Consider the following 21,344-nt stretch of genomic DNA (forward strand, 5'->3'; position numbering starts at 1 on the left):
TGTTGTATTCAACCAATCCCGGAGTCCTCTGAGCCAATCGCTAATCCCATTGGATGGCGTGGTTCTTCTTTAACTACACCAAACGAAGGTGCGTATATATCCATCCAGGAGAACTAAACGTGTCTCATGGTGTGATCTGTGATGTGCGGTGATCTCCTGTTCCTGCTGAACTCTGAAAGTGGTCGTATGGACAGATTTAGGCTGCACACCTTGAGTCACTCAGGGAGACAATGACATCATGTGTTTGATGATGGCCAGGTGGTGTCACACTACAGTGTCTGTGAGACAGGTTTACAGGTATAATTGGAACTAAAGCTTACTATAGACTTATTGTTTCTTGTTAGGTACATTTTGATTGGATTTGATGATAACAATGAGAAATATAGATTGTAGCTAACTAACATGTTACTGTGTTTATACTAATATTTATTTCATTTAGTGGATGTGTATTGTACATTTATGTGCATATTTATAGTTTTGTGTATGAATGTTTTAAAACATGTAATTTTATTCTATCTTCATGGTGACTTTTTCCACATCTGGCCAGGGACAACGGATGAAATTCAATAAAAAAAAAAAAAATGTCCTGTTCAGTGAGCACTCCTCCTGTCAAATAAACAAAAAATAAATAAATAAATAAACAAAATATAACTCAGTGTGGATAAGAAAGAGGGTGAACCCGCATTTGACAAGGAAAGTCAAGTTTATTTATAATAGCACATTTCATTTATTGAAAATACCTTTTAGCAGAGATCAATATAATTATCTGACAGTAAATATAAATGTTACGGGTTGATTCACTTCAACATTTACAGAGGATCAACATGTTACATAATGGTGTTAACAATAATAATTAAGCCAGTCCAACACATCTTGTGGTGCAGCGTGAGCCACTAGATGGCCTCACATTCACAGGGTCTGTTTTCACTGCTGTGCATCGTGTAGACTCTGTAAATAATATAATGGCTCTATGTTCCAGTCCTTGACAAGCTAAGATGGATTTCCTCTGCAGTTAAATCTCAGACTACTCACAGCTGAACATGCATATTTTTGATATGCGGCCTCTTTACACACCAATCCATTGCACTGAATATTTCATATCTTAATGTTTATATAGGAAAATCTAAAGACAGTGGCTAAAGAGCAGAGCTTCTGCAGCTATAATGCAATTATACAATACATCTTTCAGAGACCTCAGGCGATGGTTTGTGTGCCGGCCTTATCTCATTATGTCATTAAACCAATGTCCAATCAGGCTCTGCCCTCCTCTGCTGAGTAGACTCATCTCAGACTCTGACCACAGCCCTGTGTCAGCTGACACACACACACACACACACACACACACACACACACACACCCTCAAACACTCTGACACATGTACACACACAGCAAAAACAACAGCAGCTGAGGACCACACCCCCCATCTGCTCCTGTTCACCACATTGCAAACATGTTTCAGACCCCCGACTGCAAAATCTTACAGTTAGACTTCTGCTGTAAAATGTTAACACTGAAGGAACAGAAATACGCTTGTCCGCTGTCTTGCCTAGAGTTAGATGAGTAGATCGAAACCGTAACTGCAGTTAGCCTAGCTTAGCATAAAGACTGGAAACAGAGAGAAACAGCTAGCCTGGCTCTGTCCAAAGGTAACAAAGACTTGTCTACCAGCACCTAATTGACGTGTTACACGTGGTTTGATTAAACTGTACGAAAACGTAAGTGTATAAAAGACCCATTGTGGTTTTACGCAAGGTTATGTGCCCGGCAACCAGGAGAGACTCCCAGAAGGGACTGCACCTGACCAAGCAACAGTCTGACACATAACTCCCATAAAGCGGTAAATTGTTGTTTTACGCTTTAGAGGTGCTGGTAGTTTGTTACTTTCTGCTGTTTCCCCCCGCTTCCAGTCTTTATGCTAAGCTAAGCTAACCGGCTGCTGGCTGTAGATTCCTATTTACCGTACAAACATGAGAGTGGTATCGATCTTCTCATCTAACTCTTTGCAAGAAAGCGAAAACATATTTCCCAAAATGTCGAACTATCCCTTTAAAGACAGTTCAAGACAAAGGCAGGACAAATTGTTTGTTCCTGTCTCTTGCTAAGAATTTTAAACATAGACAAGCAGTGTACCGTTTCACTGACCTGATTGGCTGGTAGCACAGGGCATGTCTGGTGCTGCGTGATGAGGTTTCCGTCTTCCACTTCCCCTGTCTCCACAGAGCACACAGTCTCTGCAGTCTGAGTCACTGACCCACACCACTGCTTCACCAAACACATGCATTAGTAATGACAAGCTTTCATACCTTGTGTTGACCCCCTTCACAATGCCAAGCTGATGTCACTGACTCAGATTGGATCTGATTAGACAGGAAGAGGTCTGCATGTTTGGAGTGAGCTGTGTTAAAACTGTACCACAGTTGATTGTGAAATATAAATATACACGGAACAACTCCCTTTTGTTGTTTTGTAGTTGAAGGGGAAATGATAGCAGAGTTACTTTTACCATACTAGGAGACAGGGCTTATTTAAGGTGAAAGGTCATGTTGAAATCAACCAAAGCAACACAGAGAATAGTTTTGTAATGGAAATGTTAGGTATGTCACTACAGATTGTGTGCTTCTCATGCACCTTCCAAACAGACAATCCTTGTTTGCATAAATGGTTGATCAAACATCAAACTGATTGTGTTCACCTGGGTCACAAAATATTAACATTGTCTAATGGGGCCTTAACAAATAGTAATATAATGAGGAAATGTCTGTGTAAAACGTGAATGAGAAGATGGAGTGAAGTTTCAATAGCTGATTCAGTCTGTGTGTGTGTGTGTGTGTGTGTGTGTGTGTGTGTGTGTGTGTGTGTGTGTTGCACCTGTTCACTCGCAGGCCTGCAGGCCACCAGAACAAGGCCAAGTCCACTCTGCTGGTGGAAACTAAAAATGGAAGCGCAGAGAAACTGATCTCTCCATGATCACCCTCTGCAGTGCTTCCATTTGGAGAGGACAAATACTGGATGAAATGAAAATACAGTGCATTTCTCACTGCATCAGTAGCAGTTTGGCAAAAGTCGTCCAGAGAGAATGAAATGTAAAAATAAATTGCCGTGTTCCTCCCAATTTAGAACAAATCCTTCTTTTTCTTACTGATTATTGATTATTGTAGCTATTTTAGACGGACTGAGAAGCCTCTGAGATTTTACAACTTTGACTGACCTCCCCTACTGGTAGTAGTAGTAGTGGTAGTAGTAGTAGTAGTAGCAGTACTTAAAGCCACGGTGACCTGTGCAAGATACCACATATAGGGCTGCTCAAAATAGCCCGACTATGCACCAGACACATTTATACACTCTTCAATTTTTCCAATATACCTCACACTCAATCCATTGTTCCTATTTCCTCTGTTTTTATATCCTTTCCTGTGTGCAGTGCAATCACCCCGTTATTCAGTTCTTTCAGTGTTTTCCTTTCTATTTCCATTAATACTGTATATTTCTCTGCCTCCAATTTCTAACATCTAACATTTGAAATGCAGAGCACCTCCCAGTGCTGTTTTGTTTACACAATAATTAAGTGAACAATTTATTTTTTTAATCACACTTTTAATCCATGCTGAATATTTCTAAGCTTTTTATTTTTTGTAACACAGTAAATGCACCTTTCTACTTTTTGTTCATTATGATATTCATTAGTTACTGGAATATTATAACCGATACTCTGCACTTTCTTAATGCGTTTACTTTTATATTATTCTATTGATCATTTTAGTATGTATATTTTATTTTACTAAATATGTATATTTATTTCCAGGGTAGCTGCCAGTCCAAAACATTTCTGTGTTTTTCTTGCCATCAAGCGCCTGTATTTGTGCTAATATTTAGCATTTTATTTATATTCTGCCTTCAATAGCTCTTATTGCGGACTCGTTTGGGAAGCCATTGTTTTTAGTTGTTTGTTTGTTTTTGTTTTTTACAGGAATGTCAGGGCACAGAAATGCCTTTGTTGACGAGTCAAGTCCAATCTTATCTTATCACTTATCTCTCTTACTTTGAAGGCTGCCGCCATTACTTCCGGTATCGCCCCGTGTATTTCTTGCTGACTTGACGCAGTTATTGCATTGACAGCGCATCAAAAAACAGACTGAAAACATGACCTGCTAGCAGCCGAGCAACTATGCCGACACGGAGACACCCAAACCTCCCACAGCCTGCAGCCAGACTCTGGAGGAAACCTTGGTGTGTTTTTAATAACGAACAGCGCGCTTCGGATAACTTCAAGCTACAGATAACCTCTGAGTGGTGATCGCCCGGTTGAGTTTTTTGCGCTGAATGACAAGGTTGAACTTTCCCGATCCTGCACATTGACGGTGCGGCAACAGCGGTGAGATCACTGCGGACAGTGAGGTGGTTTCCTCTGGATTAACCAGGGTGGTAACGCCACGTACGACGGTACACCAAACAATTTAACAAAAGCTGTTTTTATGTTGTGAGAGAGTGGCTGCAGTGGAGCGGTGGCACAGCCGAGTTGTAAAGTTAAATACAATGTGAAACCAGCGATGATCAACTTGGTGGAAAGTTGGGAGAGACGACGCACCAAAGGAAATATTTACAAAATGTGATGTTTTTTCAGCACAATACGGCAAGAAGAGTTCACTTCAACGTCAACGTCCTTTAGCGACGTCGAAATCGCTTCTCGCATTCAAATCAAAGTGAATAGGAGTATGTGCGAAGTGGCCATGGAGGAGCGGGAGGAGAGGGAGATCTCGGACATAGACCCGCAGGAGTGCCCCTCGGTGGCGGAGAACGGGGTCATGCTGGTGGTCAATCACAGCCAGGTCCATCCTCCCTTCAGCGTCGTGTTGGCCACCGTGCTCTACTGCGCAGAGCTGTTCGCCGCCGCCGTGCTCTGCAGCCGGTACCACAAGACCGACGATGACATCTGGATGGGCCTCACCATCGCCTTCATGCTGCTGCCCGCCGTGCTCATTCAGTTGGCGCTGACGTTCATCCACAGGGACCTGGGTCGGGACCGGCCTCTGGTTCTCTTCCTGCACCTGCTGCTGCTCGGCCCAGTCATCAGGTGGGTGAGGGTCAGGTGGTGCAACACGCAGGCACTGTCGGTAAAGGGCCACTCACAACAAATCATGCTACTTTGCACAAGTTACTTGATAGTTGCTGGTGTTTATCCAATGTTTCAGCCAGCCAGAGGTGGATGTGAAAAACACCAGAATGTTTATTTAAACAGTTTGTTTTAGTCATGTCTGTCCACACTGGCCATTTTATTAGAGAAAAGTTTGGAATTTTAGTCAATTAACAACAAATTTATTGGCAACTAGTCGATTCATGGTTGTAGTACTTCTCTTTTTTTAAGCAAAAATGCCAACCATTTGTTGGTTTCAGCTTCAATTGAGAAAATATTTGGCAATTGTTTTGTTTTTAGTCAGCTTTCCATCTTACTAGACATGAACTTCCATTTTCCATTCACAGTTTTTGTCATCTTTCGAGCAAAAATAGTTAAGAAATGTTAACAATGCCAAACATTCACTGATTCCAGCTTCTCAAATGAGAGGATTTGCTTCTTTTCTTCATCATATATCATGGAAATGGAATATTTGGGTTTTTTGGACATTTGATCGAACAAAACAAGAAATTGGAAGACGTCACCTTCGGCTCTGGAAGGTTGTGATGGCCATTTTTCTCTATTTTTTTGATGTTTCATAGAGTATAAACTATTATTGGAAGATTAATCGATAATGAAAATACTTGTAATGTTGAGTCGGTCAGTGAGCATCGATCTGTTGCAGTTCATCAACTAAATTTAATGAACCACATTCATTTGTTATGATAGACTGTGTCAGCGTCATGATAACTTTGGTTGAAACAGCTTTTTTTATTGCACTGACTGAGTATTGCAGATTTGGCAGTCATTTACAGAGTCACACTCCAGATGGGAAGCCTGTCCAGTGTGAAGAACAGGAGGGACGACTGAACATAACAGCCTCCCACGGCCTCTAAAGCGTAGTCAAGGGACAGACTTCAAATATAAGGAGCCCTGAGCTTCTTTTAATTTGAAGTCTTCCTTGATGGTGTGGTCACGTCCTCTGTTTAACCCTCTGCAGCCTAGACTCGAAAACCAGTCTGTCAAATGACTCTGCAGAGCTGGCACCCGGCCTGGTAACGCATCCCTCACATTTATGGCTCGTACGCCGCTCGGTTGTGTGACCTCAGCTCAGGATAATGACACCCAATGGCCTCGGTGCTGCAGACCAGTCAGACCGCTGGTCAGGCCTGGTTGTCTCAGGAGGAGAGAGAGAGAGGTCATACTGGGGCCATAGATGTTGCCGGAAAGGCTTCTAGAAATAATACAGCTTGATTTTATTCTTGGAAATCAAAGCGGTGGGAACGCAAATGTGACAGGCCGGCAAAAATTTAGAAAAAGCAGCAAATAAGACTTCTTAAAAGGAAGATCAGACGTTTTAAAACGTTTTTAAATGCTATTTTATGATACTGGTTTGTCTGTTTACATACAGCCTGTTCACAGTGTCAGTTGGTTTCAGCTGCAAGACCTGTTTGACGAACCGTGACTCATGTAGGAAGATGTAGGTGGAGTCTTAAGTTCTCTGAAATTCAAATCTACACTTGATACTCTCTCTCTGAACTTTGATATGTCAACAGTGAACCCTGAGGTGTTGCTCTGAATTTTACGGTACCATAAGACTTAACTGAAGGGTGTGTTCTTTGGCAGGTCTCAGCTCTGTGCAGGTGTTACGTGCCACAGGACGAATGTTTTGCGGGAGAAAGTGTTGCATATAAATTAAATGTTAAAAGGCATATAAATAATTTGATTTGTGGCTTTCAGCTTTCAGTGCAGCCCAAAATATAACCAGTCCATGTTATTTCAGTTCGCAGATATAAGGATATAGATAGAGAAGAGGAGAGCTACAGAAGAAACAGCCCTTTGTCATGCCATTCAGAATACAGGAAATTATTTTATCTTTAATAAAGCTAACGGTTTTGATGTGAGATCATCCATTGTGTGATGTAGTGCATCAAAACAGATACAACTCGGTGTCTTTTCAGAATACTGCACAGGGCTCACATAATTCCTGATTTACTGGTTGTGAAAAATGCCGTTTGAGCCAAAAGTGCTTCACAAATCAGGACAATGTAACACATGTAAAGAGTATTCACCAGGAAGGGCGAACGGTGCTCCATGCAGATTTTTATTTCCCACAGTTAACTGGACCAAGGTCAGTCACATGTCTATAATTATCTATTAACACAGTGGGGATAAAGCCGCCCATGTCGTTGCAGGAGACGACCTGCAGTTCCAGAGGCTATTTCAATCTGGGGGGTGACGTGCAGCAAAGATGATTAGTAGCTAGACAATCAGACAATATTAGCTTATTTTGGCTATAATTTCAGTACAGAAAAGCCAACGTAGGTGGCGAGGTGTTTGAGTACTGAAATGTTTATTTTTCAAATGTAAAATAATCTGCTTATTATGTATCTTAGTCACAATTCTTAAAAAAACAAAAAACTAGCCTAAAGATAAGAGATAGAGACCGATATATTGCTATCTGAACTATTGATATCAGTATCTGCCTCAATCACTCGGGCTATAATTAAAGGGGAACTGATTTTACAGAATTAAGTTCTGTAAAAGGCTTGAGGGAGCTGCATGAAGTCTGATAAATTGCCTCAAGCGAGTCAACGTTTCTTGGAGCTGAAGACGACAGCTTTGAAAATGACAGAAATCTGGGGGTGTGGCGTTAGAAAGAGGCGAGGTTACCATAGCGCTCCTCGTCTCAGCTCGAGGCCACATTAGCTGCTACTAGGCCCCGTTTTTGACAAGGAAGGAGACTGCATGGAATAAAAAAGATGCCATCTGGTTTTGTTGCATGGATTTTGATCATTTCTTTTTTTTTTTAAACTGTCCATTGTGAGTCTGACAGTGTTATAGAGTGCAATGCTGATGTTTTGCAGATATAATGTTTGCCATGTTCACTATTTTAGTTAAGTTTGTTTGCATGCTAACATTTGCACTAATCACTAAGTACAGTTGAAGTCGATGGGAATGTCTTATTTTGCAGCTATGTTGTCATAGACCAAAGTATTGGACAAATTTGACCAGTTGATGGGACGAGAGAAAAAGTCAAGGGATCACCAAAGTCAGTGGGCTTCATCCTCTGGAGACAACATCAATTCCTGCACGACAGTCCATATTTTATTTGCGTAGATATTTCAGATGTTCTCAGTCTGGACCATCCATAGAGCCAAGCTGCCTACAAAGCTATGCAGGATTGTCCTGCTGAAAAAAGTAAAACCAGAAGCAGCTGTTATCTGTCAGCTACTCGCACTAGTTTATGATCCCGTACACGTCTCTCCTCCACCTAAGAATTTAAAACAGCCATGACCGATGAAACAGCTTTTCATATCACACTGAGCTTATGCGACCATGCCGGCTGCATCTCTAATGTGAGCTTTGTGCAGTTATCATCTGTTACACTGAGCTGTAACTGCACGCTAATAATGCGGCAACAAATACTAATACATAACAAATACCAGGATGGTCATTACAGAACATTTCACTCTGTTCTGCTTTGCGCTCTATTCTTCTGTTTTATTTCAAGGTCTCCTTATTCCAGGCTGTGCTGCTGTAAACAAACACCTCTGCTCCTTCTAGGCTCAGATGGGAGGTTTCCTGTGTGACTCGGGGATGGTGTAATTGCTGATCTTGTGGCTGGACAGTCAAACATACAATGATTTTTACAGATAACTGCATATAAACCTTTTTTCTTCTTCTTTAAGAGCCTTGTTTTAGTTGTTTTGTCCACCGGAAGATAGTGTATCCTCACAGTCAATATGGCAACTTTAGGGAGGGGGTCGGATTATCTGCCACAGGGTGGACCTAGTCTTGACTTGTCTCCTTAAGTATATGATCCTGCTCCCAAAGCAGGGACAGAAACAGCATAATTACTCTGGTAGCTTGGGCCAGTCTCAGCATGCAGAGTTTCTTGTTTAGTGTCTGTTTGTGTTTGAAAGCTCTCCGCAGTCTGATGAGACTGATGGGGTAATACCCAGCCACCAACACAAGATGATCTTAAGAGCTGTTGAAAGAATTTCCTGAATGCTCTGCTGACCTTTAGTCACTAAACATCAGTATTTCAGTTGTCTCAGGAGTCTCTTGACTTCTTTTTAAAGGCAGTTCCTCTTCTTTCATGTGGTATTTGTCACACCATACTGTTTGGATGTTTAGACTGCAAACACGAAGCAGTAGCCTTTGTGTTTCCTTTCATAAATCCATAAGAGGCTGCCTCGGAAGTCAGCATATTGATTCTCTTGGCTAATGCATTCGTCAGTAAGGCTGTTTTTTTGCTGTCTGCCTCTCAGTCGCTTTGCAGAATCCTAAGTGCCTGCTGGCTCGAGTTCAGTACCCTCATACTGTGTCCTCAGGCCATTGTGCTGCCAGATTTCCAGGGGAAAGATGTCAGTAAATCAGGTTTTTGAGCCTTCTACCATAGGCCTTGTACACTAACGCTGAATGACCCTCATCTGCCTGTGGCTATCAGTCTGGGAGTGAACATGCTGCGAGTGTGTGTAGTGGTTTTAGAGATAAGAGTGTGCTTCCAAATAACGACAAAGATTTCCCCTGCCAGCCTCTAACATTTGGGTCAAACACAGTTCAGGGACTTGCATGGAAGCTTGGCACTGTGCCGTATTTGCCTTGTAAGTGAATAGTACAGTCACCTCACCAGTAGCAGCTGAAGCAACAGTCTCTGAAAATGCCCGATTGCTGGCTCTGGAGTGTCAGGACGGCACGTAGTTGAATCATGGAGGAGTAGGTTCATGTTGGAAGTCTCATGTCCAAAGTTGTAGAATTTGGAGCGAAAGATTACATTCCAGCGTGGTGATGTGAGATTTAGTGCTGCAGTGGGAATCCTCAGAGGGCTGGGTTTGTATGTTGAGCGCAGAGGTGCAGCTCTGTGAGTTTCAGGTCATTTACAAGTATTAATCAGGGATTATAATGCAGACATTTTGTTGTTGGTAGGTGGAAACCTTGCACTTCCAGTTTTTTTTAATGTAGAAACAATTAGATTAGCCATAAATCCCCAATATTTGTTTAATATTCAAATACTACAGTCGGTACATCTTACAGAGAAACCTCTTGCAGTGAAAAACATGTTTCCCTCCACACGATCTGTGTGAATTTCTGCCCTGTGGCCGAACACAGGGAGCATTTACCTTGCAAAGGTTAAGAGAACCACACCCAGATATTTTCAGTGTATCCATTCAGGCCTCGGGGAACTGTGTTTTCTTTCCTCTGGCTGCCCTCTGGTGGATTCTCTGTATTGTGCTTGTGTTTGTTTAGCTGTGATTTACAAAGAAAGGTTTGTTTATGATAGATCCCTCACGTGAGATAACATTTCTGAGATCAATGTTATAAAACATAGATATCTCATTTTAAGCTCCTGGACTGAAAACCAGCTGCAATGACAAATTTGCTGATATATTACCCCTGATACTTTAATTCATTCTACTCATATTTTTGTTTATTGCCCTTACATATTCACACTCTGATGATTAAATGTTGAGGTTGAAACACAAGACAACACAACATCCCATTGTGGTGTCCCATAACTTAAACACAACATTGCACTGCCCTCTGTTGGTGGGAAAACATAACTCCACTCTCAGTCTCTCTCTTTTATTCCATCCTCAGGTGTTTCGAGGCTCTGGTGGTCTATTTCAAGGCGGGTAAAAGGGAGGAGCCTTACGTCACCATCTCCAGGAAGATCAGTCTGAAGAAGGGACAGGGGACGCCCATGGAGTGGGAAATCGGCCAGTCGGAGCGCATCCTGGCCACCCACAGAAACGCCTTCAAACGCACGGCGGTCATCCAGGCTTTTCTGGGCTCCACGCCTCAACTGACGCTCCAGCTGTACGCCACTATCCAGGAGAAATACTTACACCTCCCTGCAAGATGTAAGAATGGCCGAGGGGTTAAGATAAAAAGAATCTTTAAAAAGCACTTCTTTACAGTGTTGCATCCGGATTTTTATTATTGACAAGGTTGAAATACCTTTCAAGTGACAAAAGCATGACATTCTTTGAGGTTGGCAGCTCTTTAAGACTGTACAAATAAAATGAAATGTCACTTCCAGTGGGTGTAAATGCAGTTAAGTAAGGGTGCAACATTTTACATAACCTCATATAACCTAGTAAGTCCTTTCTTCTGTGTATTTCTCACCACTATCATTAAGAGGCTGGTGAATGAGGAGGTGTTTATGAAAGATGTCAGATAAAAAGCTGGAGATTTGTGGAAGAGAGAGCTGTGTCATCGCAAACTGAATCACTAGTAAAAGACCATGCTAACATGCTGATGTTAAGCAGGTATAATGTTTACAATGTTTATAATGTTCATAGTCGCAGTTTAGCATGTTAGCATATTGAATATATTGCTGTATTGAATTATGATAAGATAGGCCTTTAATGACGAGATATCTCTGAGTGGTGCAGTGATGAGATGTTGATATGTGTAACAGATGACTTGTGTTTGTTTCCTCAGGGACTCTGATGATCATCACCCTGATCTCTGTCATATACGGGGCCCTGGTGTGCAGCGTTCTGGCCATCCAGATCAGATACGACGACTACAAGGTGCGGTTGCGCCCTGCTGCCTACCTGTGCATGATTGCGTGGAGAGGGTTGGAGATTGCCACCCGGATCACCGTTCTGGTCCTCTTCAGCACGGCTCTCACACACTGGGTGATCCTGGTTGGCATGGTCAACCTGCTCTTCTTCTTCTTCCTCCCCTGGGCCGAGTTCTGGGCCAGGAAAGGCGCACTGACCGAGGACGTGGAGAAAAACTTCTCTAAGCTGGGCACCACAGTGGTACTGTGCATGTTCACGTTGCTCTACGCCTGCATCAACGTCTTCTGCTGGTCTGCGGTGCAGCTGGACCTCTCCCACCGAGAGCTCATCGAGAGGAAGCAGCGCTGGGACCGCCTGGCCATGTACTACTGCGGACGCTTTCTCGAGAACTTCCTCCTCATCACGCTCTGGTACTTCTTCAAGTCGGACTTCTACGAATACGTGTGCGCGCCGCTGCTGGCCGTCCAGCTGCTGATCTGCTACAGCCTGGCCGTGCTCTTCATGCTGCTCTTCTACCAGTTCTGCCACCCCTGCAGACGCCTCTTCAAGTACAACGTCCACGACTGCCTGCACTGCGTGTGCTGCACTAACGGAGGAAGGGGAGCGAGAGGTCGACGACAGAAGCCACCGCCCTCGTACTCTACCACTGCCACTATGGTGCTGGGGCCAGATGAGCCCCTTGAGCTGCTGGACCCCCAAAACTCAGAACCGCCCAACCTCACCAGTCAGCCAGGAGAGCAGGAGACAGCTATTGTTGAAGACATGATGGAGGCAGCCTGAGAAGGGCTTTGTGGGGAACTAAATGAGCAAACTCAAGTCCTCTAATGTAGAAATGCATCCCAGGTGGTGCTAAAGGGTACACTACTGAAAGAGACCTCGACTCCTTTAACACAAAACCCAGAATGATTTTGTGTTTTTGACTTAGTGAGGTGACGTGTTGGAGAACAAACTTTTGGCCTTTTTCTCTTAAGTGCACAAAACTTTATTCATTCATGCTTCTGAGAGGGATTTAGGTTAATTCCTGATGTCTTTATCTGGGATGATTACACACACTTAGGGCACCACAAGGCCCCAGATCACCGAAGAATGTAGCATGTGGAGATATGCAGCGATGCACAAAGGCCGCCTTGAGAGAGCGGCAGTGGGTCGTGCACAGGGCTGAGCCAGGTGTGCGGGAAACGTGCCAAGTGTGTCCTGAAGTCCCCGAAAAAGACTGAGCGGGACACCTCCAGTTTACTTCCTCTCAGGGTTTTCACACCGTGAACGCCCCCTTTGCACACTAAACCCACTAAAAAAAATTTAAAAAGCACGAGGGTAAGAAAAGGTCAGATGGAGAATTTATCTTCCTCATACCCGACTGCATAAACCTGCTGTGATGAATGCCTTGTGTTGTTCACTGTCCAGTCTGGTTGCCTTGATTTAAAAAAACAAGGAGATACATCTGGAGTTGGTGCAAATATTCTTAAAAGCCTTGAGGGAACACCAGGTTTGTGTCTTTAAAAATGAACCTTGATGCATTAACAAGACTGACCCTGAATGAGCTTCTGCTTTATTGAAGTAGCTTCACAGTTTGCTTGTTTTTTATGTTTTGTTCGTTCGGTGCCTTGACTACTACTGTTTTACTTGAAACTGAAATAAAAGAATCTGATGTCGACACAGTCATCCTCACCTTTTATTACTCCGTAAAAAATAAAACATGGCTATGCTCTCCTTTTTGTCACACACACAATAAGACTTTATTTCTCCTATAAAACTTGCGTCACCATCCAGCAGGATGAACTTTCCTGAATGGTGCAACAGATACTTCCTCATTCCTGCCGTCCGTACTTGTTTTTCCAGCAGGTAGGAATGTGGTCACACAGCTCCAAGAAGGAAGCCTCTCCTCTAAACTTCCTTGGAAACGCAATTTCACTCTCTGTGCGTTTTGTTTCCGTGAGTATCGTCACCTGTAGCTTCACGCGTGGAGGAGGGAGGAGTCCGGGCGGGAGGGTATAAGATATAAGGAGCAGGCAGGTTGAAGATGCTGGGAAGCCGCTGCGAGTCGAGATAAAGTGCTCAACATGGGTAACTGGATTATCAACAATGGACTTACGTCCTTCATACTGGTGAGTTCTGCATGGTTACACTTCAGCTATTTCATGTTTCAAATCGCAAAGAGGATTTAGGGTGACAAGAGTGAGTTTACGCACAGATTTTGTGCGCAAAATCCTGAATGTCCAAAATAAAAACAGACAACAGAGTGTCCAAACTGCATCTTTAACTCAACTAACTAAGATTAAAATGCATTCATTTTTTAATGAAAGACTAATTTTGTGACGGACACGTGATGCTGGCTGTGTTTGCAGGTGGTCTGGATGGGCATCAACATCTTCCTCTTCGTCTGGTTTTACCTCTTCTACGACCTGGGGGATCAGTTTTTCTACACGCGCCATATTTTAGGGGTGAGTAAAGATAAGTGGTTTGGTTCATCATTATAATTACAGTCAGACTCGTATGAACATATGTTTGTCTTCCAGTCCGCCTTGGCCTGGGCCAGAGCTCCTGCAGCTGTCCTAAACTTCAACTGCATGCTGATCCTCCTCCCGGTGTGCAGGAACCTGCTGTCTCTGCTCCGCGGCTCCTTCGTGGTAAGATCGCGATGTCTACGTGTTAAAGCAGGGCGACGTGCGCTGAATACACCTGTCATTATAATTTTAAGGTGTGTTTTAATGAATGTCATTCAAACTGGTCTGACTGCTGGATGTCTGTGATAGTTTCACACCAAACTGCTTCATTCTTTTTGTTTTTCTAATTTATATACTTTTTAAACATATTTTATTCATTCTAGTGTTATCAAACATTAAATTAAACGTTGTGCATCTTTGCTCTAGCTTTGTTTTTTGCTTAACTTAGTTTCCTCCTTTTAATAGTGTTTTGTGAACGACTTAAGGCCGCATGTCTGCATGAAAGGTGCGGCACAAATGGAGCTGTGATTTCTAACATTCACCAAGGATCTTACACTAATTATAATACATATTTGGGTGATATTTCAACACGTTAAATTGGTAAAACAAAGAGGAGTATTAGTGTTGTGTTTTTACAGCATATCCGACTGCAAACCCAACCAAAAACTGGACCATTCAGGTGTTCAGGTATACATTCATAGTACCACCCGGGGCCACACCTCTGTTCATACACACAGGTCAGGGAGGTTTCAGTCGCTGCATTGCGTATTTATTTAACTTCCTTTCTTTCTTTATCTTTTCAGTGTTGCGGCAGAACAATGAGGAAACAACTGGACAAGAATTTGAGTTTCCACAAGCTGGTGGCGTACATGATCGGTCTGATGACAGGTGAACTCATGCAAGCGTTTCTCTTTCAGTCTTCACTTTGATTCAGATGGTTGAAGTTTAAGTCTCTCATGCAGATATTCAACACACTCTGACAGTATTCTTTGTTTATAGATGAAAATGAGTAATTGGTTAAGTTACAGAGATAGAAATGGCTAATTTCATCAACATTTCAGTTTGGATTAGAATTAATGTGTATGCAATTTATTTAAGTACCTTAGGTGTAGATTTGGGTGGATGTGACACCGAATTACTTTTCTCCGACTATATAGGAAATGCTTTTTGTGCACGGTTCTGGTGCATTGTTTACTATTTTACACACAGTGCAAACTTGTCTGTCCTGAAGCTTATCAGCACTTATCAGATACTTTACTCAACAGTGACACTGAAAAGTAAAGAGGAAATAAAATGTTCAGTCCATCCTGATGGTGTAGTGAAACTGCACAAATGGAAAAAAAATATTTACTTAATGCCAAAAACAGTATTTTCCTACACCACCGCACTTCCTCCTATATGTGACGAATACACACACAGGTCAAAATGTTAAAAAGGGGGTCATGGTTACATTTTGGCGAGGGGAGTAGGAAGCAAACAAAGCCTAAAATAAATATTAACCGAAGGTGTATTTAAAACCGTTTTCCCACTTCTTTTCAAAGATAAGAGGAAGTCTTGACCTCGAGGGCAGCGAAACATTTTTAAAAGGCTGATTTTTATTTTATTTTATTCACGTAACTGCCTAAAATACATTTGTCCATCAAACTGTCATTAACGTGTATTTAAGTCCAAATCAGCAGCATTTTTTCCCGGAGGTGGAGCAGATTTCAGTCAGTATGAATGAACATGTGAAAGCAGTAACGTGTCTCCTCTCTGTGCCCTGACAGCTGTTCACATGATCGCTCATCTGTTGAACGTGGAGTGGTACAACAACAGCAGACAGGGAGTTTATGACACACTCAGCACTGCCCTGTCCAACCTGGAGGACACTGACAACACCACCTACCTGAACCCGATCCGCGTAACAGACATTGTAAGTTATTGTAACTAAATATAATGAAATGAAACATGTGGAGATACAAGATCCCTTCATCTCTTTTTTCATATAAATTGAAGGATCATATGCTCATCGACAAGTTGAGTAAATTTGCTAAAACTAATGTGTCATCAACGGAACGAGGCTATTTTTCACAGTTCATCATTCATTCATCTTTATTAATGTTTATATCACATAGAATATAAATTATGAATTTTAAAAACAGTCAGATAAATGTTGTGTTGTGTGCAAATGTAGGATAAAAGGTAAGAAATAAGAGTCTTCAGCCGCTCTGTGAGGCTGTACTTCGCTAAGCTCTGCAGTGCTTTGAGCTGGATCCTAACATCAACATGCTAACATGCTCACAGCGACAATGCTAACATACTGATGTGTATGGACAAATTTCATAACAATTCATCCAATAATAGCTGAGACATTTCACTAATATTGGATGGATAAAGTTAGAAGGATTCGTCCTCTGGGGATCATGAATGTTATGGCGTCCATCAAAAAGTCTGGACTGAAATAGAGCCATGCTGCTAGCGTGGCTAGAAGTGGTGCCGTCCCTTAAATATCACAATATCTGGAGTCCTCATCCTCAAATCTGTCTTTGTCCCTCCTCTCGTCCTTGTGAAGGAAACCTCATGTGCCCACTCCAACCTCCACTCTGTCTCTCCCTCCTTCTTCTTCTTGTGTCTCAGGACGCGCAGCAGATTCCAACCTACTTAGTCTTCACCACCATCGCTGGCATCACAGGGGTCATCATCACTCTGGCCCTCATCCTCATCATCACCTCCTCCATGGAGGTCATCAGACGCAGCTACTTTGAAGTCTTCTGGTACACCCACCACCTCTTCATCATCTTCTTCGCTGGTCTCGTCTTTCACGGAGCCGGGTAAGAGAGAGGCCTCAGATTTGTCTTCTTTTTAATGGAACGCTGTTGTTGTTGTTGTTGTTGTTGTTGCTGTTGTTGTTGTTGTTTCACTTGTATGTTCCATATGCAGACGCATTGTGAGGAGTCAAAAGACAACAGATCCACCACACAACTTCACCTTATGTAAAGACCGCAGTGCAGAGTGGGGACGGATCCCCGAGTGTCCCATCCCTCAGTTTGCAGGAGGGTTCCCGCAGGTCTGTCTTTTTTCTTTACTGTTCATCCTCTGTCTTTACAACTATTACTAATATCTTAAAACTACGTAATTACTACAACTACTAGTACAAATAAAAGCGTAATTTAGTCTATGTGTTTTGTCTTCTTTTAGACCTGGATGTGGGTGATCGGTCCAATGGTTCTGTATCTTTGTGAACGTCTGCTGCGTTTCATTCGTTACATGCAGAGAGTCCAATACAGGAAGGTACGTGTGATTCATGATTCATCTTTTGTCCTGCAGGTGGTGTCACGGTGACTTTAATCTGTTCGCTTTACTCTCAGATCGTGATGCGGCCGTCCAAGGTGCTGGAACTGCAGCTGGTGAAGAACGGTTTCAAGATGGAGGTGGGTCAGTACGTCTTCCTCAACTGCCCGGCCATCTCCCAGCTGGAGTGGCATCCGTTCACCATGACCTCTGCCCCCGAGGAGGACTTCTTCAGCGTCCACATCCGCTCGGCCGGAGACTGGACAGACAAACTCATCAGCATTATGCAGCAGCTACCAGAGGGAGCGCAGGGACCCAAGTGAGCACTTCTTTCATCATAAATCATCATATATCTCATGCACAACATGAACCTGAACCAGTTTCCTCTCAAACTGTCGAAAGCTCCAACAACAACCCCTGCAGGGTTCCTCTGGTGGAAAGCCACATACATACATGACTTAACTAATAGAACCAGACCAGGTTAAAGGTATTTGCTATATTATTTGCCCTTTTTGAGATAAACTCTCTGTCATTTACCTAAAAACAACACTCCAACTTCATCCCAGTGTTTCGGATGTTATTTCCTGCATCTGTGTGGTTATTAAAGTCAAAGATAAACAAACAAAACAAACTTCTGGGAAAGGATCAAATGTTCCCTGGCTGTCTTATTTTTAATTTCACCGGAAATTCCATGAACTTTGATGGGAATTTTTGCCTCAAACCCTGTTTTAGTAAACGACCCCTCTTAATTAAACCACTGATCGTAGGGCCCTGCACATGTTTAGTTTAGTCAGCAGTATATACAGTATAATGATCCACAAAACATAAAAAACAATGTTAATACCTCCTGCAAAATGTCACTGTTATTAAATGCTGAGGTTTAAACTGTGTTATATGGTCAAAAGCTCCAGAACAGCTACTAAATGGACCTTGTAGTGAGATAATTGTATCATTGTTTTGTATGTATTGTTTGCTGAGTTTTGTGTATCTAGAGACAGGCACTGAAATCCAGCTCAGCCTATAAATAATCCGCTGTGGCACTCCCCGCGCTGCATACGTGCCTCTATAAAAACAAACATGAAAGTAACTTTTTATTCTCAGCTGGTCGAGAATAAACTCTGAGACAACAAGGAGAGCTTCAGGACAAATTGTCTGTGCCCATAACAACGGCAAATGACCAAAAAAAGGAATTACAGGTTGAATTTAAGAGATATGACTGACACATATTATATTTAAGGGGCTGTGCAGTGATGCTAACCTGGATGAATAGATATTTTCAACCTCATTAGTGTCAAAACTAGCATGAGGGTCCATATTTTATTTATTTATGAATTATTGTTAAACTTGACCTCGCTTGGCTGCCCTCCCTTCATGTTGTCGTTGTCACCTGTAGTTTATTTTCCCTAATCACACGGTTTATTTATCGTTTTCACTCAGAATGGGTGTGGACGGACCCTTTGGCACAGCCAGCGAGGACGTGTTCGACTATGAGGTCAGCATGCTGGTCGGTGCTGGCATCGGCGTCACCCCCTTTGCCTCCATCCTCAAGTCCATCTGGTACAAGTTCAAAGTCTCCAACCCTAAACTGCGCACCAGAAAGGTAACAACTCAAACTTCCTCGTGCCCCAACCGGTCTGCTTTTGACATTTAAACCTGTATATACGCACTGCTGCACCTGACTGATGTGAAACAGGAGCTTTTATTGTCTTTTTAAATAAAGAACAACGTATGTCTTCACAATACGCCCACTTTAGAAGACAAGTCATCTTTTGTAAGAGGATCATTGTTTAACGTGCCTGCATCTGCTTCCTGGTTTCAGATCTACTTCTATTGGCTCTGCAGGGAAACGCACGCTTTTGAGTGGTTTGCCGACCTCCTACAGGTGCTGGAGAAAGAGATGGAGGAGAGAGGCATGGGGGATTTCCTCACCTACAAACTCTATCTGACCGGATGGGATCAAAGCCATGTACGTGTGTGTGTGAATCAGTCCAGATAATGAACAGTGTGAGGTCTTTTCAGCTTAAACTCAGCTGTGTTGTCTGTTTTTGTCGCAGGCCACTCATGCCAAGATCCACTTTGATGAGGACATAGACGTGGTCACTGGGCTCAAACAGAAGACTCACTACGGCCGACCTGCCTGGGACAAGGAGTTCGAACAAGTCCGCAAAGAGAACCCCACGTAAGATAAAATCCTCTTTTTAGAAAATATAAAATATCTTTAATTCTCTATTGAAATACAGGAGATCAGCTAATCATGTTAACAGATCCTTTACTTTTGTAAAAGTACCAATACAACAATGTAAAAACACTATTTTACAAGTAAAAGTCCTGCATTCAACACCTTACTTAAGTAAAAGCACAAAATCTACTGATACAAAAAGTATCAAAAGTAAAAGTACTGCTTCTGCAGAAAAAGAGGGTCTTGACTGACATATTACGTTTGATATAAATAGTATGCATCAGTGTGTAAGCAGCGTTTTACTGTTGCAGCTCGAGGAGGAGCTACTTTTTACTACTTTATACATAGTGGTGAAAGTACTTTTACTCATGTACTGTACTTAAGTACTTTACTTTACTTGTGTATTTCCATTTTCTGGCATTTTATACTTCTCCCACATTTTAAAGGTAAATATAAATAATAACACAATATTTATAAAAACAACTTTTTGTAAGTCACGTCTTATATGTTGTTATCTAAAAACTTAATCTGACAAGTAACTACAGCTGTACAATATACTCAAGTACAAGTACCTCAGAAAGTATAGCACTTGATTAAATGTTACTGTACCCTCTTCATCTTGTTGATGTTTTCAGGTCTGTGGTGGGAACCTTCTTGTGTGGCCCTGCAGCTCTGGCTAAAGTCTTGGATAAGAAATGCGCCAAATACTCAGACGTGGATCCTCGGAAGACCAAATTCTACTTCAACAAGGAGAATTTCTGAGCAAAAATACAAGCTGCAGCATTTTGGGCTTTTTGAAGGACAGCAGCTGGTGGGGAATTTCTTTCACTGTGAACTGTCGCAAAAACAATTGACAAACAACAAAGTTGCCTGACAACCTTTGACACCAGCTGGGTGTGTTTTGACGCAGACTACCTGCACACTGACGAAGAGGCAGGGCTTGTTGTCTCAGGGACTGACTCTCTTTCTTCATACCCTTTTAATCCATGATGAAACCATGAATCATCAAGGCCTCACAATCCACTATGAATCATGCTTTACAAGGTCAATTACACTCAGATGTTTGTAAATACTCATCGACTTTCTTTCAGCCCTCGTAGTTCCTGAACAAAATTATAGGGAAGAATTTTACTGTTACAAAGACCTCAGGACCTCGAAGGTTTCCTCCATTTAGTACATGAGTTGTTAAAACTACCTTTTTTTCCACAAAGATTAACTTTTAAATCAAGACAGTACGCAATTTATTGTACTTCTTTCGGGTGCATATGGTAATTTACCATTTACTTCTACAGCAGCTCAGCTTGTCCATCGTCTCAGAGCTCAAGTTAATATCTTCAGATTTCTTTGTTTTATCCAACAGTCTAAAGCCCAAAAAGGTTTAGTTCAGTTTATTACCTCATAAGATCAAGAAATAACCATGTTGTGTTACTAAATACATGTGATTGAGCTACAGGGTAAAAAAAACCCAACTTAACAATGTGTTTGAAGTTTCAAATTAAGTGTAAACAATAATTGTCCCTTTTTCCCCCTAAAGCCTTACTGGTTTTGTAAACAGGTTTCTTGGAAACAAACAATGGTTTATTACAACTTATCAAATCTGGTGGTATTTCCTTATCAGTGATAAGATGACGGGTTAATTAGGAGGAAGCCTGGCAGTGACGCAGCCTGTGGTTAATCATCTCCTACGAGACGAGGAAGGACTTCTGGTTATTGAAATTACTTTCATTATTTCATAATTTGCTGTTTTTAATCCTGTCTTGTACTCAATTCCAAACTCCTGTTGAATAAATACATAAACAAAGAAG

At 42.1% G+C, this 21,344-nt stretch overlaps 2 protein-coding genes across 5 annotated transcripts; both read left to right on the top strand.

Moving 5' to 3' along the window:
• The first annotated feature begins 4,486 nt into the window (after positions 1 to 4,486).
• Positions 4,487 to 13,300, top strand: xkrx (XK related X-linked). Its single transcript, XM_070913085.1, has 3 exons — positions 4,487 to 5,071; positions 10,715 to 10,977; positions 11,561 to 13,300. Exons 1-3 carry the CDS (start codon positions 4,713 to 4,715, stop codon positions 12,424 to 12,426), a joined length of 1,488 nt encoding a protein of 495 aa, XP_070769186.1. The 5' UTR covers positions 4,487 to 4,712; the 3' UTR covers positions 12,427 to 13,300.
• Positions 13,301 to 13,683: 383 nt separating this feature from the next.
• On the top strand, positions 13,684 to 21,343 carry nox1 (NADPH oxidase 1). 4 transcript variants are annotated; one of them, XM_070912910.1, is made up of 13 exons: positions 13,684 to 13,751; positions 13,992 to 14,087; positions 14,163 to 14,273; positions 14,894 to 14,978; positions 15,857 to 16,002; positions 16,707 to 16,900; positions 17,010 to 17,136; positions 17,268 to 17,360; positions 17,438 to 17,679; positions 18,798 to 18,960; positions 19,180 to 19,326; positions 19,415 to 19,539; positions 20,175 to 21,343. In XM_070912910.1, exons 1-13 carry the CDS (start codon positions 13,707 to 13,709, stop codon positions 20,299 to 20,301), a joined length of 1,701 nt encoding a protein of 566 aa, XP_070769011.1. In that variant the 5' UTR covers positions 13,684 to 13,706; the 3' UTR covers positions 20,302 to 21,343. The 4 variants fall into 4 exon arrangements, with proteins under 4 accessions (XP_070769011.1, XP_070769013.1, XP_070769012.1 ...); XM_070912912.1 differs by having other exon boundaries at positions 16,719 to 16,900; XM_070912911.1 differs by having other exon boundaries at positions 15,857 to 15,990.
• Position 21,344: the final 1 nt, after the last annotated feature.

This window comes from Enoplosus armatus, chromosome 10 (assembly GCF_043641665.1).
Source record: "Enoplosus armatus isolate fEnoArm2 chromosome 10, fEnoArm2.hap1, whole genome shotgun sequence".
NCBI lineage: Eukaryota > Metazoa > Chordata > Actinopteri > Centrarchiformes > Enoplosidae > Enoplosus > Enoplosus armatus.

Excerpts from the sequence above, each read along its gene's own strand:
- xkrx (XM_070913085.1), top strand. The coding sequence starts at position 4,713 with ATGTGCGAAGTGGCCATGGAGGAGCGGGAGGAGAGGGAGATCTCGGAC. Across the intron at positions 5,072-10,714 it reads CTGCTCGGCCCAGTCATCAG|GTGTTTCGAGGCTCTGGTGG; the intron begins GTGGGTGAGGGT and ends TTCCATCCTCAG. Across the intron at positions 10,978-11,560 it reads CTTACACCTCCCTGCAAGAT|GGACTCTGATGATCATCACC; the intron begins GTAAGAATGGCC and ends TTGTTTCCTCAG.
- nox1 (XM_070912910.1), top strand. The coding sequence starts at position 13,707 with ATGGGTAACTGGATTATCAACAATGGACTTACGTCCTTCATACTG. Across the intron at positions 14,088-14,162 it reads ACACGCGCCATATTTTAGGG|TCCGCCTTGGCCTGGGCCAG; the intron begins GTGAGTAAAGAT and ends TTTGTCTTCCAG. Across the intron at positions 16,901-17,009 it reads CTCGTCTTTCACGGAGCCGG|ACGCATTGTGAGGAGTCAAA; the intron begins GTAAGAGAGAGG and ends TTCCATATGCAG.